We start from the raw sequence: 22,670 nt of genomic DNA, 5'->3' as shown, positions 1-22,670 counted from the left end.
TTTGTTAAGATGTTCAACTTCCCTTTTCAGCAGCGGCGCTATATGGAGACGGGACTCAAAGTTTCAAATGCGATCCGATCCATCTCTTAGTTGTTGAGTCCAAAGCTTGGACTCTTAGTGGGGATTGACCCGCGACACGGCGCGCCAACGTGCAACCTTGCTTTCTGTTGCTTCCTTGCTTATCCACGTAACGATGTAACAACTGAAAGGAACAAGTACCATTGAAATCAGGTGGATGGTTGTAGACTTATTAAGATAATGCATATGATTTCAAATCACAAATCTCTTATACATTTAATCAGATCATTCATGTAATGTACTTAACATTGGGTCTCGTTCATTAGTGACATTCACTCAGTTCACTAGACATAATGATATTTGTAGCCATTGCTAAACATTACGCATATCTGGAAATGTGCTGACTGTATTCGCTATCGTGCTATTTGGGGGTTTCCTTTGCATCAAGTGTTTTCACAATTTCAAGCACTCTGCTTCGTGTTATGCTGTAGCAACACCGCACGTGCCTCACTACGAACCTTCGACTGCATATTCACAGTACTTCATATTCCGAAATTCATTATTGGGCATCATCCGTATGAGGCGGTTATGCAACCACACACAGCAGGTATACAAGTGTCCATTATTTTGTATCTGTTTGAGTTATCGTCTTGGTACCAGAAAGTACTGTTAACGGGTGAGGAAGTCGTCCATCCATACCCCTTTCGAGCCATCTTCACTCGGCAGATTATCCGGGAATCCCTATGCTCCTTTGGGGAATCCCTTCCGCAGGCATTGCAAGATTATGAAACATGCATGTTTAACAAGAGCAGGTATGACTTCGTTGGTGAGTTTTTAAACCGCACCCTCTACGTTGAATAGTTTCTGAAATATACGCCTTTGAAGATTCATTTTCCACGGTTTCGGCGCCTTATATCTCCGAAACAACGCGTTCCAGACCCATGTTTACTGAGCTTTTTTGTTTCTTCGTACGAGAGGATTTACCTCCCAAAGTTTGTCGGTGGAATTTTTTGACACCCTGTATATATATATATATATATATATATATATATATATATATATATATATATATATATATATATATATATATAAAAGTTTAAAAGTAACCAGGGTGTATTAAGATAAATGGCCCACTCTTTGTAATTTTTAAACCAGTGATCGCCAACCGTCGATTACGAGCTACCAGTAGCTCGCGGGGACATTTTCGGTGGATCGCGTTAACACTCCGTTTGGCTAACCTTGATTCCTCCACTGAGCTGATGCTAACAACAACAACTGCTCGTTTCTAATGCGCAAATGCCATTGTCAGCTTCGTCTCACAGTTGATTGTATAAACGTGGGGTTGTGCACGTTAAGCTTTCGTGTGTATATTAGACATTTGCTATGTTTTTCGTGTGTATATTAGACATTTGTAAACTTGGACAGTTTGATTTCATATTCACTGGAAATATAAATAAACATGTAGGCAATAAACAAATTTAAGATTTCTTTTTTTTAAGTTGGTAGTTCTTTTGGTTGGTAGCTCACAGGAGGATTTAGAAACGTTACGGTAGCTCAGAAGCGTCATAAGATTGGCGACTATTCCTTAAACAGATACAAAACGGTGATAAAGGTGTAACACCGGACGCAGTAAATAAAAGAATATGTACACAAATTACCACGTATTTCAGCTACATCATTTCTACTAACATCCTCGATACAATTTTTTTCCTCTTCTAACACTGCATCCCATTAAACACATACAGCTATTACCTATATTCCACTACACAACACTATACTGTGAAGATTATCTTGCACGCGTCTGTACACCCGTCAATTTACTGGATTCAAAGCCCAGTCGGGTTTGAAGCGTTGGCCACATTAATACTAGGTCCCATTCTTCATAATCCTAATGTTTCATAACGAACTGGATCTAATTTTCGATCTAATTTTAACTACTAATAAGACTTACCCTGACACGAGGTAATGATGTTTTTTGGACAACGGTGGTGCTTTCTTTTGTCTTCTTAAAGCTTTGGTTTGTAGCAGACTCTTCCTCTTCCTCAGTTTCCTTCTTCACAAATTTCACTCTTTCTGCAATAAGGAACAATTAAGATTAGCAGCCATAAAGTCTAATACATACAACAGAAATAAAGGCACATCTCACTACATTTTGATTCTGATTCCTGTTCCTTGAAAGACATCTTGCTAGCCTTGGATTCTTGGTCACATTAGTTAAGGAACACAAGAGCAAGGAATAGAAATGAACGCACCGGAGAAGCGCAATGAATGATGGAAAAACAAAACAACAAGAATTTTAGGACTGATTAAAAAAATAATTGAAAGATTGCGATCTTGGCCAATAATTAGGTTTCGGATCAGAGGCTACAAAATTTTTGAACGGTCCCTAAATTGAAAAAAAATGAAATGAAATCTTTGAGTTTTACGTCCCACAATTATGCCGGTTAGGCTAAAGGAAACAGTGATTGTGAGAAATTAATGAAATGGTGGAATGAAGAAAGTGGGAGGAAACGGGAGAACCCCAAGGAAACCCACGCACATGGTGTTTGTCCACCACAACGTTCATTTGGCGGGAGTTGGGGGTCTCTAAATCGAGTTCTGTATTTTTTACGGAATAAGTACATCATACTGAGTTAAATGATAGTTTGGGTTCGGCCATTCTATATGCAGTTCTCCAGATATAAGACCTACAAGAAAATTTTCGATTGAAATATATCGGATTTTGTGGATCAGAGGCCACAAAATTTTTGAACGGTTCTTAAATTAAGTTTTTGTGCTTTTTACGGAATAAGCACATCATAGTGAGTTAACTGATAGTTTGGGTTTGGCTACACTAATATCAGGGCGCAAAATTTCCGGTCGCCATTGGAGACTAGAAATTTAGAGCTGGCGACCAGTGTTCTGTCGGAATGGTTTCTGCCTAAACTCACAGGGTTGAGCAGTTTGTATCACACGAAATACTTGCTACTGAGTGAGAGAAAACAAGAAATGTGAAGTTTTCATAACGTACATGGAAAGTGAAGTCTTCACAACGTTGTAATTAGCCCTTCCTTTCCCATTCCTCAATCGAAAGATATATTTTTAAATATGTATATGAATTGTTAAATTCAAAATAGATTATCCTGAATCTAGTTGTCTGGTTTTGAAATTTTATGCCCTGATATATTCTTTGTCAAACCAAAGGCCGCGGGAGGAGGGCTCTCAATTTGTATGTTGACAGATACTGTCGACCATTATTTTTGGCTTGGCGAGTTCGTGTGATTGAAATTTTGCGCCCTGTTATATGTAGTTTTCTAGATATAAGGTCTACAAGAATTTTTTTTGACTGAAATATGATGGTCCTTTTGATCCAAAAAGAAGTTGAGTTGAGTTGATTTTAGTTTAGCGTCCCTTTCAGCAGCAAGGCTATATGAGACGTGGACCTACTGATTAACGTGGAATCCGAACCACATGAGCTCCCGCCGGGAATCGAACCCGGGTCTCCCACGCCAAAGGCGCGTACGCTAACCGTTTAGCCACGGAGGAGCTCCCAAAAAGAAGTATATGGTTGCTGAAGTATCGCCGGCTGCATACTGGAAGGATATAATACAATGCTTCCAAGGTAAAATATTTTATAAATTCTACTTCACACATCTTCAAGTAATTTACCGATTTCCTTTAACAAACTGATATTGTACTCGAGAACTTCAAACTTACAAAATGCATACTCGAAATCTTCACACGAATAGATGTTATACAATTCTTAGCAGTTCCTGATAATGTATATTGTAATATTCTCTGTATTACATTGGATTTTTTAAAATACGCAGTGGCTAATGCACGCTAACTTTTATCGAACTGACAAATTTAACTTTATAATTAAGAACTGTGGCAAAATATTAAATCTTTAGTTTCCTATGTACGTTAAAGATGACAAATTAATGCAAAGGAGCAATAGAATTTGTAAAATGAAGAACGAGGTACAGAGAGATGAAAAAATCCTGAAAAATATGTCATGGACAAGACACTGATCAAAAACCCTACGGAGACCATCTTCAGAGAATACAAATAAAGCCTAAAAGAAAGAATATCTTCTTACACGTTCTTAGAATTGTGGGAAAAAAAAAAATAATACGGAGCGAAGTAGCTGAAGTGGTCGAGAGTTGGCTTCGCATTCGGGAGGTCACGGGTTCAATTCCCGTTGCCGACCATCCTGACTGGGGTTTTCCAGGGTTTTCATCAGTCCTACCAGGCAAATGCTGGGATGGTACCTACTTAAACAGGCCCTGGCCGATACCTTCCCAAAATCCTTTCCATTGTTGTTGTTAGATATCCAGTGTAAAATGGCCTCTGAGCTGTATCTGGTGATTGTTAAGTAAAATAAAAAATAAATAAAATAAATAAATAAAATAATAACTTCAAGAATATGTAAGATGGTACTGTATCCTCGAAACTTCATCTTAATTCTCCGAAGATCTCAAAGCGACGAATGAAATCACATAAGATGAACAAGAACCAAAGCTCCATTGTGGAACGCGTCAAAATAATGGATACTTATACAGTGAAACCCCTCTAAGTTGGACACCTGCGATTCCTTCTAAAACTGTCCAAGTTAGAGGGGGTAGAGGTTTGTATCATGGCCATGTTACGTAGAAAAGCATCCTACACTACTGCATGCATCAATACGTTATATTGTAAGCAGAACAGTTATTTACACATCATGTTGATATTGTTGAATACTCTTGCAGTATCTTTATGTAGAAACGCATCTTGAATTAAACTGTGCGATACAATACAGAGCACAATGCAGTTTATAATGTACGTACCTATCTTAGCAGTTCACTAAGATGTTCCACTTGCAGAGATATTTTTTGCGCGACAAAGACGGAAAAAATTGATCCCCATATCATTCACTTTTTCGTGTGGTGTTTTATGTACCCGTTCCCTTCGAGCGTTACAATTTTGTTCCGATGATTTTACAAATAACCTTTTTGTTTCTGTTAATGTTCGATATTGTCGATTTTGAAATCCGAAATTCATCCGTTAATTTCCTACAGCTGTCGCTGTTATTCAAGCGATCGATTACCTTTTTCTTTTCTTCTAATGTCAGTTCGTTCAATTTTCGCTTACTCATTTTTACAACTTCAAACGTCTTCTGACGCCGATCACACCATAGACAAAACTGTAATGTTTAGTTTGTACAGAATAAGGAATGTATTTACTGGCCACTCTATCTGTCAACTTCTATCTGTTCTCGAAATTTTATTGTTTTCTCATGAAAATAGGTAATCTGTTCTTCTCCCTCTCCCTTTGTCAACGGTTCATTCATTCTCTTTTACTTGTGTGGTGTATCTTTTAGGTGTCCAGGTTACAGGGGTTTCTAATACACAGAAATCAATAGGAGCTTTCCTGGTTCCGAAGAAAAGTGTCCAAGTTAGAGGGGTGTCCAAGTTGAAGGCTTTCACTGTATATAAGATTAGTTCCATATGCACTATCTCAAATTTATACAAGATACTTTCATAATGTAGAGTTATTTGGCTATATCCCTCACCTGATTATTAAATAAAGTTCTATCGAAGTCTTACGTTCTGCGAGCATGCCATTGAATTCGAGAACTGCTGAGTACAAGACATATCTTTGTGAGATTTTCTTCAATTGCCTGAAGAACTTCTTTAATTATTATATACAGCTATGCTACACACAATAAAAAATTAGTTACTTGCCAGCAGTGCGGGGTTTGGAAATCGGTGTCCCAAAGCCCTGGCGTTTAACGATGTCCAAGCATTCACTCAACTTCTTTTGGCTAGCGTCTATTTCACTGCCGCATTCGAAACACCTGTAATGACGGATTATAATCTTATAAATAAAACGTCTACAACTGAAGAAATTCAAAAAACTAAATAAAATAAATAAGAATAAAATAAACTTTCCATAGAAGCTCGTGTTCACTAATATGCGTTATTACTGTTGTCCCCAAATCTTACCTTTACCTAGTTACCTTCCTTCGAGCGAAAACTAAGGAGTAATTTACGAAAAACTCATGGAAATCAGTAGGGTAAGAATATTTGATAACAGGCATAATGTGAGATTCATCCGACCTGTCTTCTGGATTGGATATTGAGAGGAAACTGGTCTTTGTCTCTAAAAGGTTTGAGATTTTAGGAAACAAAGGAAAATCATTCTTCTGTAATGTCCGTGTTACAAACTAGCAGAAAATAAACCAAAATGTGAATAAAGTTTTCTGTGTATACACGAGTTACTCTTCTTTTTTTTTTCTTTCAAGACAAACACTTAAAGCGATTTTTTTAAAAAAAAGAAAAAGAAAAACAGATAAAGAGTTTTCGAATTTATTTTCTGTAAAGTATTTCACGAAGTAGCTCTGTAAGTAGTATTGAAAATAAACATACAAGAACGATGAGAAGAATCTTTAAAATTATAAATCCTTATACAAAAATGTAATGATTTGTTTGTTATTTCTATCTCCGATGTGAGGGGTCCCTGGACTTTGTGGCAAAACAAACACTGTGAGTGTACGTATTCTCTGAGTTCTCTCGTTTCCTCCCACGTTCTTCAATCCACCATTATCATCCATCTTCTTTAACCTCGGTCATAATCGTGGGACTTCAAATTAAACAAAAAATGTTCCTGTATTTGTAAATTAGACCCAAAAGGACTATTGTAAGTTAAATTTCATGGCAATTCTACCGTTCCGGAGAGAAATTTGGATTTTTAAAATGCAAGAATAATGCTGATGTTTTATTATGCTAAAATAACCCTTACGCATTTTAAATTTATAGTATCCGACACTGAAAGGAAGATAGGATTCCTATAACTGCACTCCTTATTAGAATTGCAGTAGCTTATATTATGTATATTTACTTCACTTGGCAAATTAATAAAGATTCTACTTGCGTCAATGAAAACAAATAAGATATTTTGCATGTTTGCTTCTTGTTCCTTTGCTTTACTGCGATAGACCAATATTAAACTAATATCCTCAATTGCATTCATGTTTAACAGCTACCTTTTATTTGTTTGTCTCAGACTGATGTATCTACATCATATTTTCTTTATATTGGACAAATTAATGCACTGCATAGCCCTGTATGAATCCGAAATATAATTTCCAACCCTGGGATCATCCGAACTTAACGCTTTAACATTCTTCTGTAATTTTTTTAACATTCTTTTTCTGCCATGAAATTATCTTAGACACGACAGTGAGTACTGTAATAACAGTATCATAACATAGATTTACATACATATGAAGTTAACATTTGAAAACAGTTTTACAAAACGCGAAGTGCACACTTGATTCCGGTCCTTCTGCATGAAGTAGCAAGGAGAGAAAAACGCTCAGTGATAAAATAGTCGAATGGTAAGATGCGTGGAAAATTGCTCTAAATTACAACGAGCGAAGCAATAGTAAGGTGCTGTAGATAGAGTTGTTAACTGATGAACGAAAGAACACACTACATTACAAAGAGGATTTGAAAAAGATGGAAAAAAATTTGTTGTTTATGACCAGTTTCTATTGCTAAACTTTGTAGTTGTATTTGCTAGTTTTTGTATCTTATCTTATAAACGAAAGGATAAATAACAAATCTAACAAGCACTTGTGTCTCTAAAGCTTTATAAGGAAACTAGCCAAAATGCCCGTTCATTGCACAGGGCGAAAGGTTTTCGGAAAATATTTGAACCCCCTTCCTCATTAAGATATACATTTCAATGGAAGTTTTATTATAGAAGTCCATAAGATATTCTATTTTTGGTGTATATTTCGAACTCACCTACCCCATTAGAATACGTTCCTTAATTAATGTGACATGAGAAAACCCATTATGGAGTTAGTTATATTCCAAGATTCATTTCAACCGGGTAAGCTGCTTACCATGATGCGATTACAAACAACAGGCAACATCTATACCAATGTGGCGAAACTATAGAAATTGCAACTTCCACCCCCTTAAAATCGGAACTTTGAGAACGGAACACATCTGCGTATTTGTAATGAAGAGTTTATATCCGTATTTTATCTTCTTAACTTGAGGGGCTCATGATATATTCTATTTACCTCATTAATTTTGAACCTCATACCTCTGTAAGTTACACCCTTTAATCAAAGTAGTGATTGATGAAACCAATCTCGATATATATGAGATCACAAATAACTAACAACACTGTTTTCAATTTGGAGAAAAAAATAACAGAAACGTACCTTTCCTCTTATAACAGGGTGTCTACTAAAATTCCAAAATGAAATTTCGTTACCTTTTCTTTAACAAACCTTAATATTTTCGTAACATTACCAAGAGCAAATTTGGGCGCAAATAAGGCCGAATTTTCATGCATACGTTAGAAGAGTGCTTTCCTTGGGATTTGGTAGCGTCTAAAGCCGACCATAGACATTTTTTGGTGGTGAATTTTGACGTTTTATAGAACAAAATTTTCCAGTCTGTACTTATATTTGTACAGATAAGAAAAATCGTGACCCAAAATCTAAAATTTTGTGACTTTTTCTTGACTTTCATGACCGTTTTCTAATTTCGTGACTCGTGACCAACAGACACCATGTGTAACAACAAATTGACCACTAATTAACCTAATCTTCCTCAATAATGTTGATTTTCATATAACATAGTATTGATGCTATATTAATATGGTCATATAGTTTAATGAGGAACCCAAATCATCTGTTAAGAAAAATTGAACTCGAAGTGTTCCCCATCAGAGTCGCAAACACTAGTTTTTTAGTTAAGAAAAACGTTTCTGGATGTATTCTGTCACCAAATAAAGTCTTACATAAAAGTAAAGCTAACTACAGATATATGCGGTAATAATGAACTTCAACTTACCAAACGTTCCAAGTTTGTGTATTAACAGCTATTGAATGCTTATCAGAGCGTGGAGTTTCAAAATGTTTCAATGCATGATTTCTTTGGCCTATACCACAAGATTGGTCTCCGCATTGAAGACAAAACATCAATTCAACTTCATTTAGAAGCTGAAAAGACAAAGAAAAAATCTCTGAAACATTTCAACAAGATAACTTCTACAATGGAAATACAATAAATGTATAAAGTAACTACTAATAACAGTAAATACAGAAAAACTAAATACATGGAAGTTAGTCGGGATCATAACACTGCAAATTATGGTTGCGTTAAAATATTAAATAATATGTTCGACAAACTGGGTACTTTCAAATATCTAGAATCAATATTAACAGATGAAAACCATGTTCACGAAGGAATTAAATGTCAATTAAATCAGGGAATTTCTGTTATTATTCAGTTCAAAATCCTTTTCTTGCGAACCCTGTCGAGGGATTTGAAAGTTTAAAATATATAAAACGATAATCATGCCTGCTGTCCTTATGCTTGCGAAACATGGTCGCTTAATCTGAGGGAAGAACGTAAGACAATTTTTTTTTTTTTTTTTTTTTTTAAGGAACGCTGATACGCAGCGATGTCTACGAGCGAGTCGCGACGTCTACGGTATCCAGCGAACCTCTGTTTCCGAAGCCGTTATTAACAGTATGGATTCCAGCTTCTTCCCCATCCACCATATTTTCCAGACTTGACCTCAAGTGACTTTCTTGTTTTAGAAACTGAAGAAACAGCTATATGGTTCACGTTATAGCGACGATGGTGAGCTAACGTTGATCCTTTACAATGTCCACGACTAATTTGATGGCTGTGACAAAACCTTTGTTTTACTCATGGTATTCGACATCTTACCGATTGATATGTTCGGTGTTGAGATCAGGGGAAATAATGTAGAAATCTAAATAAGTACTTTCAAACGTTCATTTACTCATTATATGTTTGGCTTAGAACTTTCTGAATCCCCTCGTATATAGGGGTGAAAATACATTTACAAACTCATGAATCTGGCTCTAAGTTAGTCCGTGCGAGAGAGAGACGGTATGTACTAATGAATCTAGCATGGCGTCGTGGGATACCGCAAACATGTTACACAGGATTATAAATAACTTAGCTCTGTATCTCATAAAGATTTCCTGTTAATCCATGTGAATAATTTTCCTCCAATCAGGCTCCAGTCCCTATTCCTCGAGTAGAGGTCTGCGTGGATGTGGATATCCGCAGAGTATAGCTCCTCGCGGATCTATTTTCGGTTCCTTTGCAGATGGCGGGATAAAACTGCAGATACTTGTGAAAAGATGAAGAGTTTACTACCATTCTTCTTAACATTATTAAGTATTGACGTCGGGCATTAAAGTATGCTTTTGGAGTAACTAACACATAACCACAATAAAATTGTTTCGTTGGATTTTCCTTGCTCTCAGAAAAATACGATAAATATGAAATGGTAATGTGATTTTTTTTTTTTTTTTTAAGGCAGAATTCTAGTTTTTCTATTTCACTTTTTGTTGGAAACACAGAGGTTTATGTATTATAAGTAACGAGGTTAGAGATGATATTATTATTATTATTATTATTAGAGAGAATTTTAAGTATGCTTGTATGCTTTCCATTAATTTCGTAATTTGTTACTACATGATTTTATTATTTAGGGTAGCTGACTTGCAATAGGAAAAGATCTACTTAAAGTTTAACTTGAATTTTATTGATATTGTATAGAACAAATAAGTTATATGTATTTATTATTATCTGTAGATGAGAATGTCGAGAGAGATACTGTAGATACGATACTTCATATTAGCGCAGAGCTCTATCCATACGATAAGGCTAAGGTCTTGAAATCTAACACGCCAAGGTAGAAGAGATTTTCCGAGTAGAACACGCTGGACCCGACGGTGTGATAACGCGCGTTTTCCTGCTGGAACGTGGAGTTCCGCCAACATCACGAATGGACGACTCATTAATCCTACTTCCATTGATGAACACCAGAGGCAAGCAGGATGTGCAGCTTATTTCATTCCATACAAGAATGCTAGACGCTGATCCTGTGTTGTGAATGGGAAGCCATGTTGCATTTCCCCACTTACTTGGAAGTCAACGGACACGTACATTAAGACCTCACTGCGCCTGACATAAGAAAAGGTTCTCATCGCTGAATACCACTGCCTTTCATTTGGCTCGTCACTGCAGTATCTATTAACAATATCGAAATATTAGGTATCAGGGGTATCGCCTTCTTGGACCTTCCTCCAACAATTGTTCCTTTGTCTACTCACACAGGGGAAGAGGAAAAGGGCACAATGCTGCTTTGACTGCGCTAGCGGTCACCATTCTGTTGGGGCTGTTCGAACGATTCTTATGTCAAGGCACTCTCCAGTGCGTCAGAGGGAAACTGGGAGGCAAGTCTGCTATGGAAAACCACTGTCTCCCATCGTGTACATCACTCATCAAGCTAGCACCAATTCTTCAGTTATGATAATCCAGCCTCTCGCAGCTTCAATATACAGCCACGATTGAAGTCTCCTAATAGCGCTACAGGCCTTCGCTGGTGTCACTCTGGCATTGCAGACAGACTGTAATCTATACACAACGGAATCGCGTACACACATACCATTCGTTGTTTTATTTAACGATCTGCAAACTATTAACACGATATTCTTTCTACGGATACACGTTCTGTGGTCCAAATTTATTAAATGAGTTTGCATCTGTGTGTACCAATACTACGTTTATTTAATATTAGATGACACATTCATTATTCTGATAATACCTTCAGATACGAAAAGCAAGTGACCTTCCACTAGCAATAAAAAACACTTTAAATTAACGTTGTGTCTGAGTAACAACATTGAACACAAAATCGCCATTAACAGCAAGAGATAATTTATGTTAATGAACGTGTCTCATTTTAGCATATATACGCTTGTGTCTAGAATAGTGTGGCCATTTTTTATTATACTGACAAAGACTCCAATGAACCTCGTTTATTATTTATTGTACTATTATGAAAATTTTTGAGGAAACATGCAATGTTTTGTACATAGAACTGCCTGTAAAAGGCTGTAAGATCCTGACAGACATTATACAGGCACCTGTTTCGGCGAAAACACATGTAAAGAAAATATTACAGGCACATTGTCTTCAGGTAATATGCATGTCGAAAAAGTATTAAACTTCTGTTGGAAATTTTGCACGGAAATACGCGTTGTACAGAGCCTGTACATTAAAATGAGAACATGGAATGTACACGTAGTCACTCACATGCAAGTGAATGGAAAGAATATATGCATATAAAGTATCTTGAATGGATTGTTGATAACATTCGCAATACAGTAAAAATGAAAAGTACAAGGAAGGTGCCTGTTTATCAACATGTAATATACATGTATGACATTCGCATTACATGTAAATACCACGTATTAGCGTGTTATTTTACATTTATCATTTTCGTGTACACGCGAAGTATGTAACTCCCGTACATGCAGTGTACAGGTGAACAGGAACATGCAATGATCATGATTGCCAATAAATGGATTAAACAGATACGTGTGGTGAACAAGGTGGATTGGAGCTAAACATTCACGTTATAGGCATAGGAGACATGCAATATTCAGGCACAAGCCTCCAATTCAACATTCGCTATGCAAGGTCCTGACACTTGTATAATACATGAGATTACAACTGAATACATTGCCTGTATTATCACCGTGTACATGCGAAGTATGAACTCGCCTATATGGAATGTACAGGCAATGTGCAGGTAAACGGAAAATGCAATGATCATGATTGCCAATAAATGAAAAAAAAAAAAAAAGAAATGAAATCTTTAAGTTTTACGTCCCACGGTTATGCCGGTTAGGCTAAAGGAGACGGTGATGATAAGTAATGAATGAAATGGTAGAATGAAGAAACGGGATAACCCCGAGAAAACCCACGCACACGGTGTTTGTCCACCTTCCCAATAAATGAGTTAAACAGGTGCATGCAATGAAGATAATGTTACAGGTGTAGGAAACATATTCAGGCACCAAGTTTCCAGTTTGTCATGCACATATGCAAGGTCCTGACACATGTATAGTACGCTGGAATAGAATTGGACACATTGCCTGTAACATGCAATGATCATGACTGCCAATAGATGGATTAAACAGATACGTGTAGTGAGTAAATAGCTTAAACAGATAAATGCGATGGACAAGGTTGATTAGAGTAGAACATTCACGGTACAGGCGTAGGGAACATGCAATATCCAGACATCAAGTCTCCACTTTGACATGCACATATGCAAGGTGCTGACACACACACACACACACACACACACACACACATATATATATATATATATATATATACAGAGGCGTGCGCGGACCCTTGGATTAGATGGATCAAATAGTAGTATTATTCCTTAAAGTATGCAGCCTACATTCTACTAATTCACCTGTAACATACATTTCCCACATATGTCACAGGTAGAAGTAATTCACCAGTAACACGCAGGTCTCATGTATATTACATGTACATGTGATCAACGTTTAACATGCATGTGATCTATACAATACATACCCAATTCATGAACAGGCAAACTGCATGTTACATGTGGCTCCCATGTACATGTTACCTACATGTCTCTTCTGTCGTTTGTATACATGGGACGTATATGTCTTATGCTCGTCCAACACCTGTGACGCAAATTTTATGTACACTTAATGCGATGTGCTTTACATGTATATTCCGCCCACACGCCCACTAATTCGCTAACACCTGTATTTCACGTGTATTTAACATGTCAATTACATTTTTATCAAATGAAAAGCAGCTGTCGTCAGATCCTCATGAGATAACGTATATGTTGTTTACACGCATTTTTCACGTTGCAAGGTTGTAACCCTATCAACATGAAAACTACCCGTTTCCGTGAAATGAACATCCAATGATCTTGAAACAAATCGATACCTGACTCTTGCGTTTAAAAGTTCCATTTTCAGGCGCAAGTGTTTCTAAAGATATGCCTGTTTATGCATGTTTCACAGGCGTCTGTAAACCACCTGCATTTTCTGTCTGGGTAGCGAAATGTTTGTAGACGGGTCAAAGCGTTGCCGAAATTAATCATTACATTATGTCGATGTGCAGACTTTAAAATACATATTTTATAACAATCAAGCTTGTACTCACTACACCGATAGACAGTAATAATCTAGACAGTAGATGTTTCAGCGACTATTTGTCCCCTTCATCAGTGCAACTCCTTAAGAATTCAGTTCTTAAGGACCGGTGCTGATGAAGAGGACCGACAGTCGCTGAAACATCTACTGTCATAATTACCATTGTCGCCAGGATGGGTCCTTTGATGAGTACAAACATGATTTAGATGATACATGCATCTTTTGAATTCGTTAATATATTGTTTGAAAATACCTGATAAATGAAAAATGATGTGCACGCGCGCACATGCACACACACACACCCACACCCACACACACACACACACCCATCCACCCACACACACACAAAATAACTATTATCATCATGAAAGCATTTCTAGTTTTAGAAACAAAAGTCAGTCTGCTGCCATGAAGACTGAATGAAGCCTCGATTTTAACTCATGTACTTAACTAATTTCACAAGACATCACCAAACACAAGAGAATGAAGTAATACTTTGTTTTCTAAAACCAAATAAATGTACTTACGCTTTCTTGTTCCTCTTCATTCCCTTTGGTCTTTTCGCAAGTGGGACAATCTTTAACTAATCCATTTTGTTTCAGTGTCTTACGCACACGGGGAATATCTACAGATTTCACCACATGTGGGCAAGTTTTTCCTGAAACAAAATACATTGATAAGAACATACACATAAATACACGCGAGTAACATAGCAGAATATATATATATATTCAAGACCTATTATAAAAGCAAGCGTTTCGTTTCACATTGTGAAGCTACGCTAGAATTTCAAACTATGCGTATTCGATACTGAAACCACAAGTAATACATTTATAACACACGGTTGCAACAGAGACAAATAAAGTCAGAGATGAAACCTGTTCTTCGACCGACGAATCCATACAAAAATTTTTTCGCAATCTCTCAACGATTCTCACTACTTCCGGTTTTAGTACAAGAATAAGAACTGAGGTGAAACTACACTAGTAATCCCGAATCCATATTAGAAAACTATTTGTCACCACCTATTACAGTTCTGGTCCAAATAGATATTGGAGCTGGATGTGTCGCTAATTTCTACCATTTGCATTTGTCCGCGAGGAATGAGGTGAAACGAAACCTATTCTTGAGGTAGTATATATATATATATATATATATATATATATATATATATATATATATATATATATATATATATATATATATATAAACACATGGAACATACCTAAACACATGGGAGGAAAATAGCTTAAATGCACTATATTTTTTCTATTACCATTGTAATATTACCTAATAATTTGCAGATCTTTTAAAGTAATCAAAATTATTGATTTTACTTCAAATTAAAAAAAAAAGTCGCAACTTAACCCAGCTTGAACAGTACAAAAATCTACACAAGACTACCACCTCAGGATTTTGTCTTCAAGAATAAGAATCTATTTTCAATGTGTCACTATATACGAGAAAGGAAAACCGTATTTTTAAAAATAATGTTTTTAGTATATTTAACTTACAAGCTGTAAGCACATATCATTCCTGGTCTTAACTCAGAACCTGGATGTCTTTGCGCAATTTCATTGACCAAGTATTTATCCTCTTGTTATGTAAGCTCGCACAACAATGTCGTCATGATGGTTGCATATATGCAAGGCGTTATAATAAATCGCAGGAAACTTGTACATTTTCACCCTCCCCCCAGCTGAAAATCGGAAAAACAGCTTCGTAGGTGATTAGGTTTAATTGTGTTTCAAATCTGGTGGCTCTGGTGAAATCTCTTTCTATCCGAATAACTGATGTTAGACAGAGGCACATTATTTTATTGTTATTAACGATTATAAGAAAGGTTTCAACTCATCCACTATTTATGTAAATTTCGACAACTGACTCATCATTTCTTCATTTTTTCTGAATTCACAGAGACAGTGTGTAATCAAGAGCATCGTATTCTACAGGACTATTTATGAGCCAGGATGTAACAAACACTCGCCATTTATGTTCCCTGAATCCTACAAAGATTTATATATTTCTAGTATACATTCGGCAACCAATCCTCTTGCCTTAAATGGCTTGTCTGTAATGTACAACTTCGGCTTCACATTTTTTTTTTTTTTAATCATTCAAGTCACTTCTTTTTCTTTTTACACAAAATACTAACTAAAACCAGCAAAAAAACATTTTTTTCTCTCTTAATCCTAATACACTCTTAATCTAGGAATATATATATATATATATATTTTTTTTTACAATTCCCAGGCCACATTTTAGGGTGTTAGTTAATCTTAACAAAATGTGCCAGAAGATATCTATATTAACAAACGTACAATGGATGAGAGTACGCTAAAAAATGTAGGAGAACGTGACACTTCTCTACACTTCTAAGCTCGAAGAATTTTAGATTAGATTAAGGAAACAGTAGTTGTGGGAACAGTTATCAGATTTACACAACTATTGGGCGCATTAGCTGGTCCTTCCTTTTAATATTACTATATGCATCAATGCGTACTCTGATTTATAATTTAACTTGTATTATTGAAGATACGTTGGCAGATTATACATGAATGTTATTAATTTATTTAGTATAAAAAAGGAAAAATACTCTTAGTCCTCGTAGAATTATGTCAGTGCATAAAAATAAAATCAGAATAAACAAACTACAAGTATATGTTAAGTAATTCAGATAGTTGTATAATCGAATATCAAAAATACAGAGAGAGGGAAAAAAATCAAGTCTAAAAAAATCCGATATCTAACCTGTGTGTTCAGTTTTATTTTCATCACACGATTCAGTTGTGTCTTCATTATTTTGCGAAGGTTCCTGTTGATGTCTTCGCTTCTTGGCCATTGTATTGTTTTTCTGCAATTATTATATCTGTAAAGAAACAGAAAAGAATAGCAGCAATAACATAAATGTCGATTTTCCATACGTCTTACTGATGCAAGTAACTTAATGGGAACCAATATATTAGAACCAACAATTACGAATACATTTTTACCTAAAACTACTAACACAGTAGAACAGAAACTTCACTAAAACGTTTTCCAATATTGACATATCTGCAACGTTTGTGGCATATGGGGTCACGTGACTGAAGCAGCTCGTCACCGAAGTACGAGTAAGTTGTAGTATGTCCCCTTAAAGTTTGTAAAGGCGCGTGATTCTGCGCGATTTTATAGCCGCATAGATGCAGGTGCAAAAAACTCTAATTCGAGATATTTTGCCTTATGAGTTCGAACTGGGCAATTAAAGCCACAGGAGAAATCCAAAACATTTGTTGTGCGAAAGGTAAAGATGCAGTTGACCATACAACTACCAGATTGTTCAAAAATTTCACTCAGTCTAGTGTGATTCGTAATCTTTACTAGCTCGGAGAAAGAAAATGAAGGTCATCAACGTAGACTGATTAATTAGGGAGTAAAACCCGAAGTTAAATTCAGGACCACATGAGACCAAGTATTGATGCGACATTAGGTAAAGAGGCAACAGAGTTTAAAATAGCAGTGTTTAAAGCCCACTGTCTTGTTAACTAACACAGGACGTGTATGTTGCAGTAATGAAGGCTGACGGGAAATACAGAAATGTAGAGGGAAAACAAAATAAAGCTGCATCTGAACCAAATGTGGTGAAATGGGTCAAAATTTTGAGTGCTATCCCATTTTATGGGGGAATAAATTGGGAAAATCCACGGAAGAAACATGTTACTTGATTTTACAACAGGAATGTACAAGGAGTCAAAATATATCGGGATCTTACCTCTTACATGTATAGCACGATAGAAATACAAAAGACCGATTCCATTTCAAATCGTCCAGGCAAGCCACAATTGGTCCCCATCATAGTCTCAGATTTCATTTATTTTTTTAATATGGGATCTACATGCAATATTATTAGACGCATATTTTTTCTTTTTGCTGAAAAAAAAATTTCCTTAGATATACAGTCTTCCAAAATGGCCGCCCTCATCTCGGATTGCTCGAAAAACTGAAAAACATGTCAAATTAAAAGTTCTGTTGTAGAGAAACGAATGTACTTAGTAACATAATCGCAATAACAGGAAGAAAATTAAGTTGTATGTTTCGTTGGAAGGCCAAAATTCGTCTATTGGTCCAATAGGAATCGCGCAATTCACTCGCAATGTTGCCAACTTTGGTGAAATTTTTGCTAACTTCAAACACTTTTTTCTCTGTCCTCACGAGCAATATCAACCATCTGATTCTAGCATCGAAATCTACTCCATAAGGTCTCTTGACGATGTAAAGGACTTACGTTTCTGATTATTACATCCCACGATACAGCGTGATGAAAAGCTGAAAATTTCATTAAGATACCATGTTTGGACGCCATTTGCTCAAAAACCCACCTTTTAAAAATCTGAATTTTTTTCATGTATTGGAGAAGTACCTAAGGATTTAATATTCGTTAACCGTTCATGCGGCTGCAGCCCCTAACATTCGCAATTAATTATTGAAATTTCGATTTTTGTACTTGAAATGTAAATATTTAATATGGGCACTTTGGTCCTATACACAAGGCGATTTGAAAGGGAGTATGAAAATTTTGAGAGATGAATCCTGACATCAAATCCAGTAGAAAAGTTCCTATAAACATGAGTCGAATTCCGCTTCGTTTTCGAATTACAGGGATTCCAACTCGGGACCCAAAATCGGCTCGCGACAATGGAAAATAAAATATAAATTTCGTGTTAAATCAGAACTATGTGCTAAAGTTATGATGTTCAGAAAGTTGATTTGTATCAACATGATTTTTACGTGCGTTGCAATTCGGTTGGCAGTGTTGCCAACTTGGTACAACTTTTATTTGTTTCCAAATTACACTACGTGGATTTTATGTGATAATTGGTATTCATTAATGATTGCAAACATCACATGAAGCACAATTTTCCCCATGTCAGCACAGTTTTCGAAAACACATGTATTTCATTAAAAGGTTTATCTCGTGCGTTATTGATAGTTTGCAACATTAAGTGTGAATTTCACTTGATGTTTGCCATCATTAGTAAAACCAAAATGTCGAATAAAAACTACGTCTAGGTAAGTTGTAATAATAATAATAATAGTAGTAATAATAATAATAAAATATTTTTTATTATTGCAAAACCTCTCATAACTCCACGCATCAAGTTCGAACTTGTTCAAGAAGTTCTGCTGCAACCACGAAACAGTTTCTTACGAGATTCGGTGTCGTGAACATCGTCCTAGTGTTCTCTGGAACCATGAAAATCGTTTTCACTGGTAACATGACATTGTAGGGCACTACTTACAATGTTTGTGTGAATAACAATGGAGAAGTCCTATTATAGTAAGGACCGAATTAAATGTGTTGATGATTCTAAAAGCCATAAGATAATTGTGTACAGAAAGAATTCTTGACAAACATTTTATCTTGCGGTAAAATATAGGTATTGCGTACAGCGCGTCTGCCAAAACGTAGTATTAGGAGAGAATGATTATTCGTGTAAAGGGTGCTTTGAATATTTACTGTGAACAACGTGAATGTGTGTAATATATTGGTGATCACGAAAGAAGATGTAAATATGAAATTATGCACCAGCAAAATAAAGAAAATGAAATGAAATCTTTGAGTTTTACGTTCCACGGTTATGCCGGTTAGGCTAAAGGAGACGGTGATTATGAGAAATGAGTGAAATGGTGGGATGAGGAAAGTGGGAGGAAACGGGAGAACCCCAAGAAAACCCACGAGCACGGTGTTTGTCCACCACAAAGTTCACTTGGCGGGGGCTGGGGTCGAACCCGGAACCCCAAGCACCAGAGGTGAACGCTCTACCACTGAGCCACCGTGCCCCCCAGCAAAATAAAGAATTTGTTCCTCTGAATGTAGATTTGGAAACCATTAACCAGACAGGTAACATGCTAAACATGAATGTGTCCTCATGAAAACGGCCGTTAAAAGCTGATAACTCTTTCGTGATAGTAGCAGTGTTGCCGGGTGCATGTAAGTAAAAGTTTTATCATGATAATTTCAAAGTTTCTTTTTCATTGTTTTCAGGAATTGCATAATGTAGACAGATTCTTAACACACCTTTTGACGCACTGAAACATCAACAATGTTGCCAATTCAGAGTGTTAATTTATAAAAACTAAGATTTTCCTAGTTCTCCCTTACAGAGGTCTCATCCAATTAGTTATCGGTGGAAATGAAAAATTCTTTTTTCTGCTTCATAGTTTCCAAGCTGCTCCAACTAAACAAACTGAAAATTAACGACAGAATATCCATATGTATGAGTCAATTTACATGTTTTGCAAAAAAATTTATTTACATCTTCGGTTACATCTGGCAATATTGTGAGGTTCCTAGTGTACTTCAACAGTTGCTTCCTAGTTTAAAAATATATACATGAACAAAGCTTCATTTTGGTATAACCATTATTTATGTATCGCTTCAGGTTCAAAACTTCTACTATCCCAAACTCCGGGTTGTATTGTATATTGGACACCCTATAGAATCATCAAAAATTTCCATGTGTCAAGGAGGCTGTGAGAGAGCAGGAGCTGTCAAAATCATGGGGCCATTATGTGACAGTTTCCGGGGCTATTGTGAGACAGCTGTTATGACCACTGAAATACACTGCTCTTCTGCTTATGTATATGTAACACATTAATTCTGCTCGTATATGCATGCTTTCACAATTTTTTCATATTTATATGTGCTGTTACTGTGTTAAGCAACAACGAATTCAAAGTAATGGATATGAAATCCCTGGGAAAATTTCGAGCGAGTAGAAGGGAATATACCCGTGATAGAATCTGATGTCATAAGTATACTTCCGCAACCAGATATTACTGCATCAGAAGATAGCTTATGATATCAGTTTAAGGAACGTTATCAGCGTTTTTGAGATTTAGGATAGGGACAAACCTGTCAGAAAATACATCTTTTCAAATTTTATTATGTGAACAGTTATTAAAAACGCTGCAGATTTTCATTAGCAAATAGATAAGTCCTATTTGTGTTTTTTACAAGAACAGAATTTTTTAAAACAAAACGCAGATTTTAATTACCTGGCAACAATTTACAAGTTTATCTTTGAAGATTTCATCTTGTCTACGAATGTTTGTCCATCATATTGTCTATCAATACATTTAAAAAAAATACTTTTTTTTTTTTTGTTTAAATTGTGAGCAAATAATCATTCAAGGTTAATTTCTGCTATTACAAAATGATCAAAAGTGTATCACTATTCAGGCAAATAACATTATAATATGATAATATTGTGTGGTCGTCAATAATATCCAGCTATTCTTCAAAGCTTTGCGTGTCTAGCACCTCAATTTTCACTTTTAAAGTAAGAAATTTATCAGAAAAAAAGAAAACTGTGAAATAAACTTTTACTAACACCGTCATATTTAAGAAAAAGTACTAAAACTGCATGCAGTGAAGGTTTCCATCATTTTCTGAACTATCATAGTACTGATTTTGGCCTATGTTTAGCAGAAGGGGTCCAGCTCTTTTCTCTAAAAGTGTTACAATTTTGATAATTTCTGTTCACCTTCGGTTAGTTTAGCGTAGGGTTGGTTAGTTTAAGTTAGATTAGACTAGTTTAGGTTACGTTAAGTTAGTTTAGTTTATGTTACATTAGTGTAGGAGTCCCGCATAATTTTGCAAAAAATGATAGAATTTCGCTTATTTCTACTAATATTACGTTAGTTTAGGTTAGTTCAGGTTAGCTTACGTTAGTTTATTTTAGGTGTGGTTAGATTTGGTTACGTTATGTTACGTCTAAGTACTTGCATCACTCATTTCTCCTGTAAATTTTGCGATTTTTACGTGCTTCTGGACCCCTTGTACTAAACATACCCCCTGATTTTGAATAAATACAGTGTATACAAGGCCGGATTTAGGAGGGTGCACCAGTACACGTGCAACCCCTCTTCGTTGTAAATATACACTATCTAAAATGTGAAGCTAGGGCCATTCCGAAACTTTCTGTCATTATTTTTCCGTTTGGGGCTTAAGAAAAGCACAGGTTTGAAAGAGCAATAGTTTCAGTCAATTCTCTTAACGTTGAAGGAAAAGGATTCACCAAGTAAAACAATATAACATTTGTCAAATAGGAAAAGAACAGAGAAGTCAGGACAGAACATTTTTCCTGCATATCACTTGCAACTCTCTTTACAACCCCCCCCCCCCCCATTCTATGTATCAGTGTTGTTGGGGATAAACAATATCGTCGCATGCACTTTGAAGAGTTTCAGTGTGGTTGATTATATTGGTAGTTATTGGTGCACCCCCCTCAGAAAATCCTGGGTCCGACCCAGAGTATATACAATAACCCTCACATATTCGTCTGACCAGCTGGGCCTGAGTAATAAGCATGTCCCGTAAAACCCTTAGTACGGCTAAGTAGCCCTAGGTATTTTTTAATGTAGAGTCCCTTTCGAAATATGACGACATTCAAATAATGGAATTAATAGAATTACAGCAAAAGTTTTTTTTTTTTTGTCTCAAAACAGCCCCACCTGACCCAACCTCACTTCCTCAATGACCTACACTTCTTATTGAATAATCTACACAGTTCTACATTTAATCCCAAAAATTGATTTTGAAATTCAAAATTGCATGGGTTAAATATTTATCTCGAGGGATCCG

General features: G+C 36.1%; 1 protein-coding gene across 2 annotated transcripts in view; it reads right to left on the bottom strand.

Moving 5' to 3' along the window:
• The window catches only part of Usp16-45 (ubiquitin specific protease 16/45), a 53,883-nt gene that overhangs the window by 30,583 nt on the left and 630 nt on the right, over nt 1–22,670 (bottom strand). For both annotated transcript variants that reach the window (XM_081729418.1, XM_081729417.1), the window contains exons 2-6: nt 16,796–16,913; nt 14,572–14,702; nt 8,853–9,001; nt 5,717–5,833; nt 1,970–2,087 (exon numbers count right to left, since the gene is read on the bottom strand). In XM_081729418.1, the coding sequence (XP_081585544.1) occupies nt 1,970–2,087; nt 5,717–5,833; nt 8,853–9,001; nt 14,572–14,702; nt 16,796–16,886 (606 nt within the window). In that variant the 5' untranslated portion in view covers nt 16,887–16,913. The remainder of the gene's footprint in view (nt 1–1,969; nt 2,088–5,716; nt 5,834–8,852; nt 9,002–14,571; nt 14,703–16,795; nt 16,914–22,670) is intronic.

Source organism: Thermobia domestica, chromosome 10 (genome assembly GCF_964235325.1).
Source record: "Thermobia domestica chromosome 10, izTheDome1.hap1.1, whole genome shotgun sequence".
Classification (NCBI taxonomy): domain Eukaryota; kingdom Metazoa; phylum Arthropoda; class Insecta; order Zygentoma; family Lepismatidae; genus Thermobia; species Thermobia domestica.
Note: the sequence above shows the minus strand (reverse complement) of the source record. Positions and strands in the feature narration are given on the sequence as shown.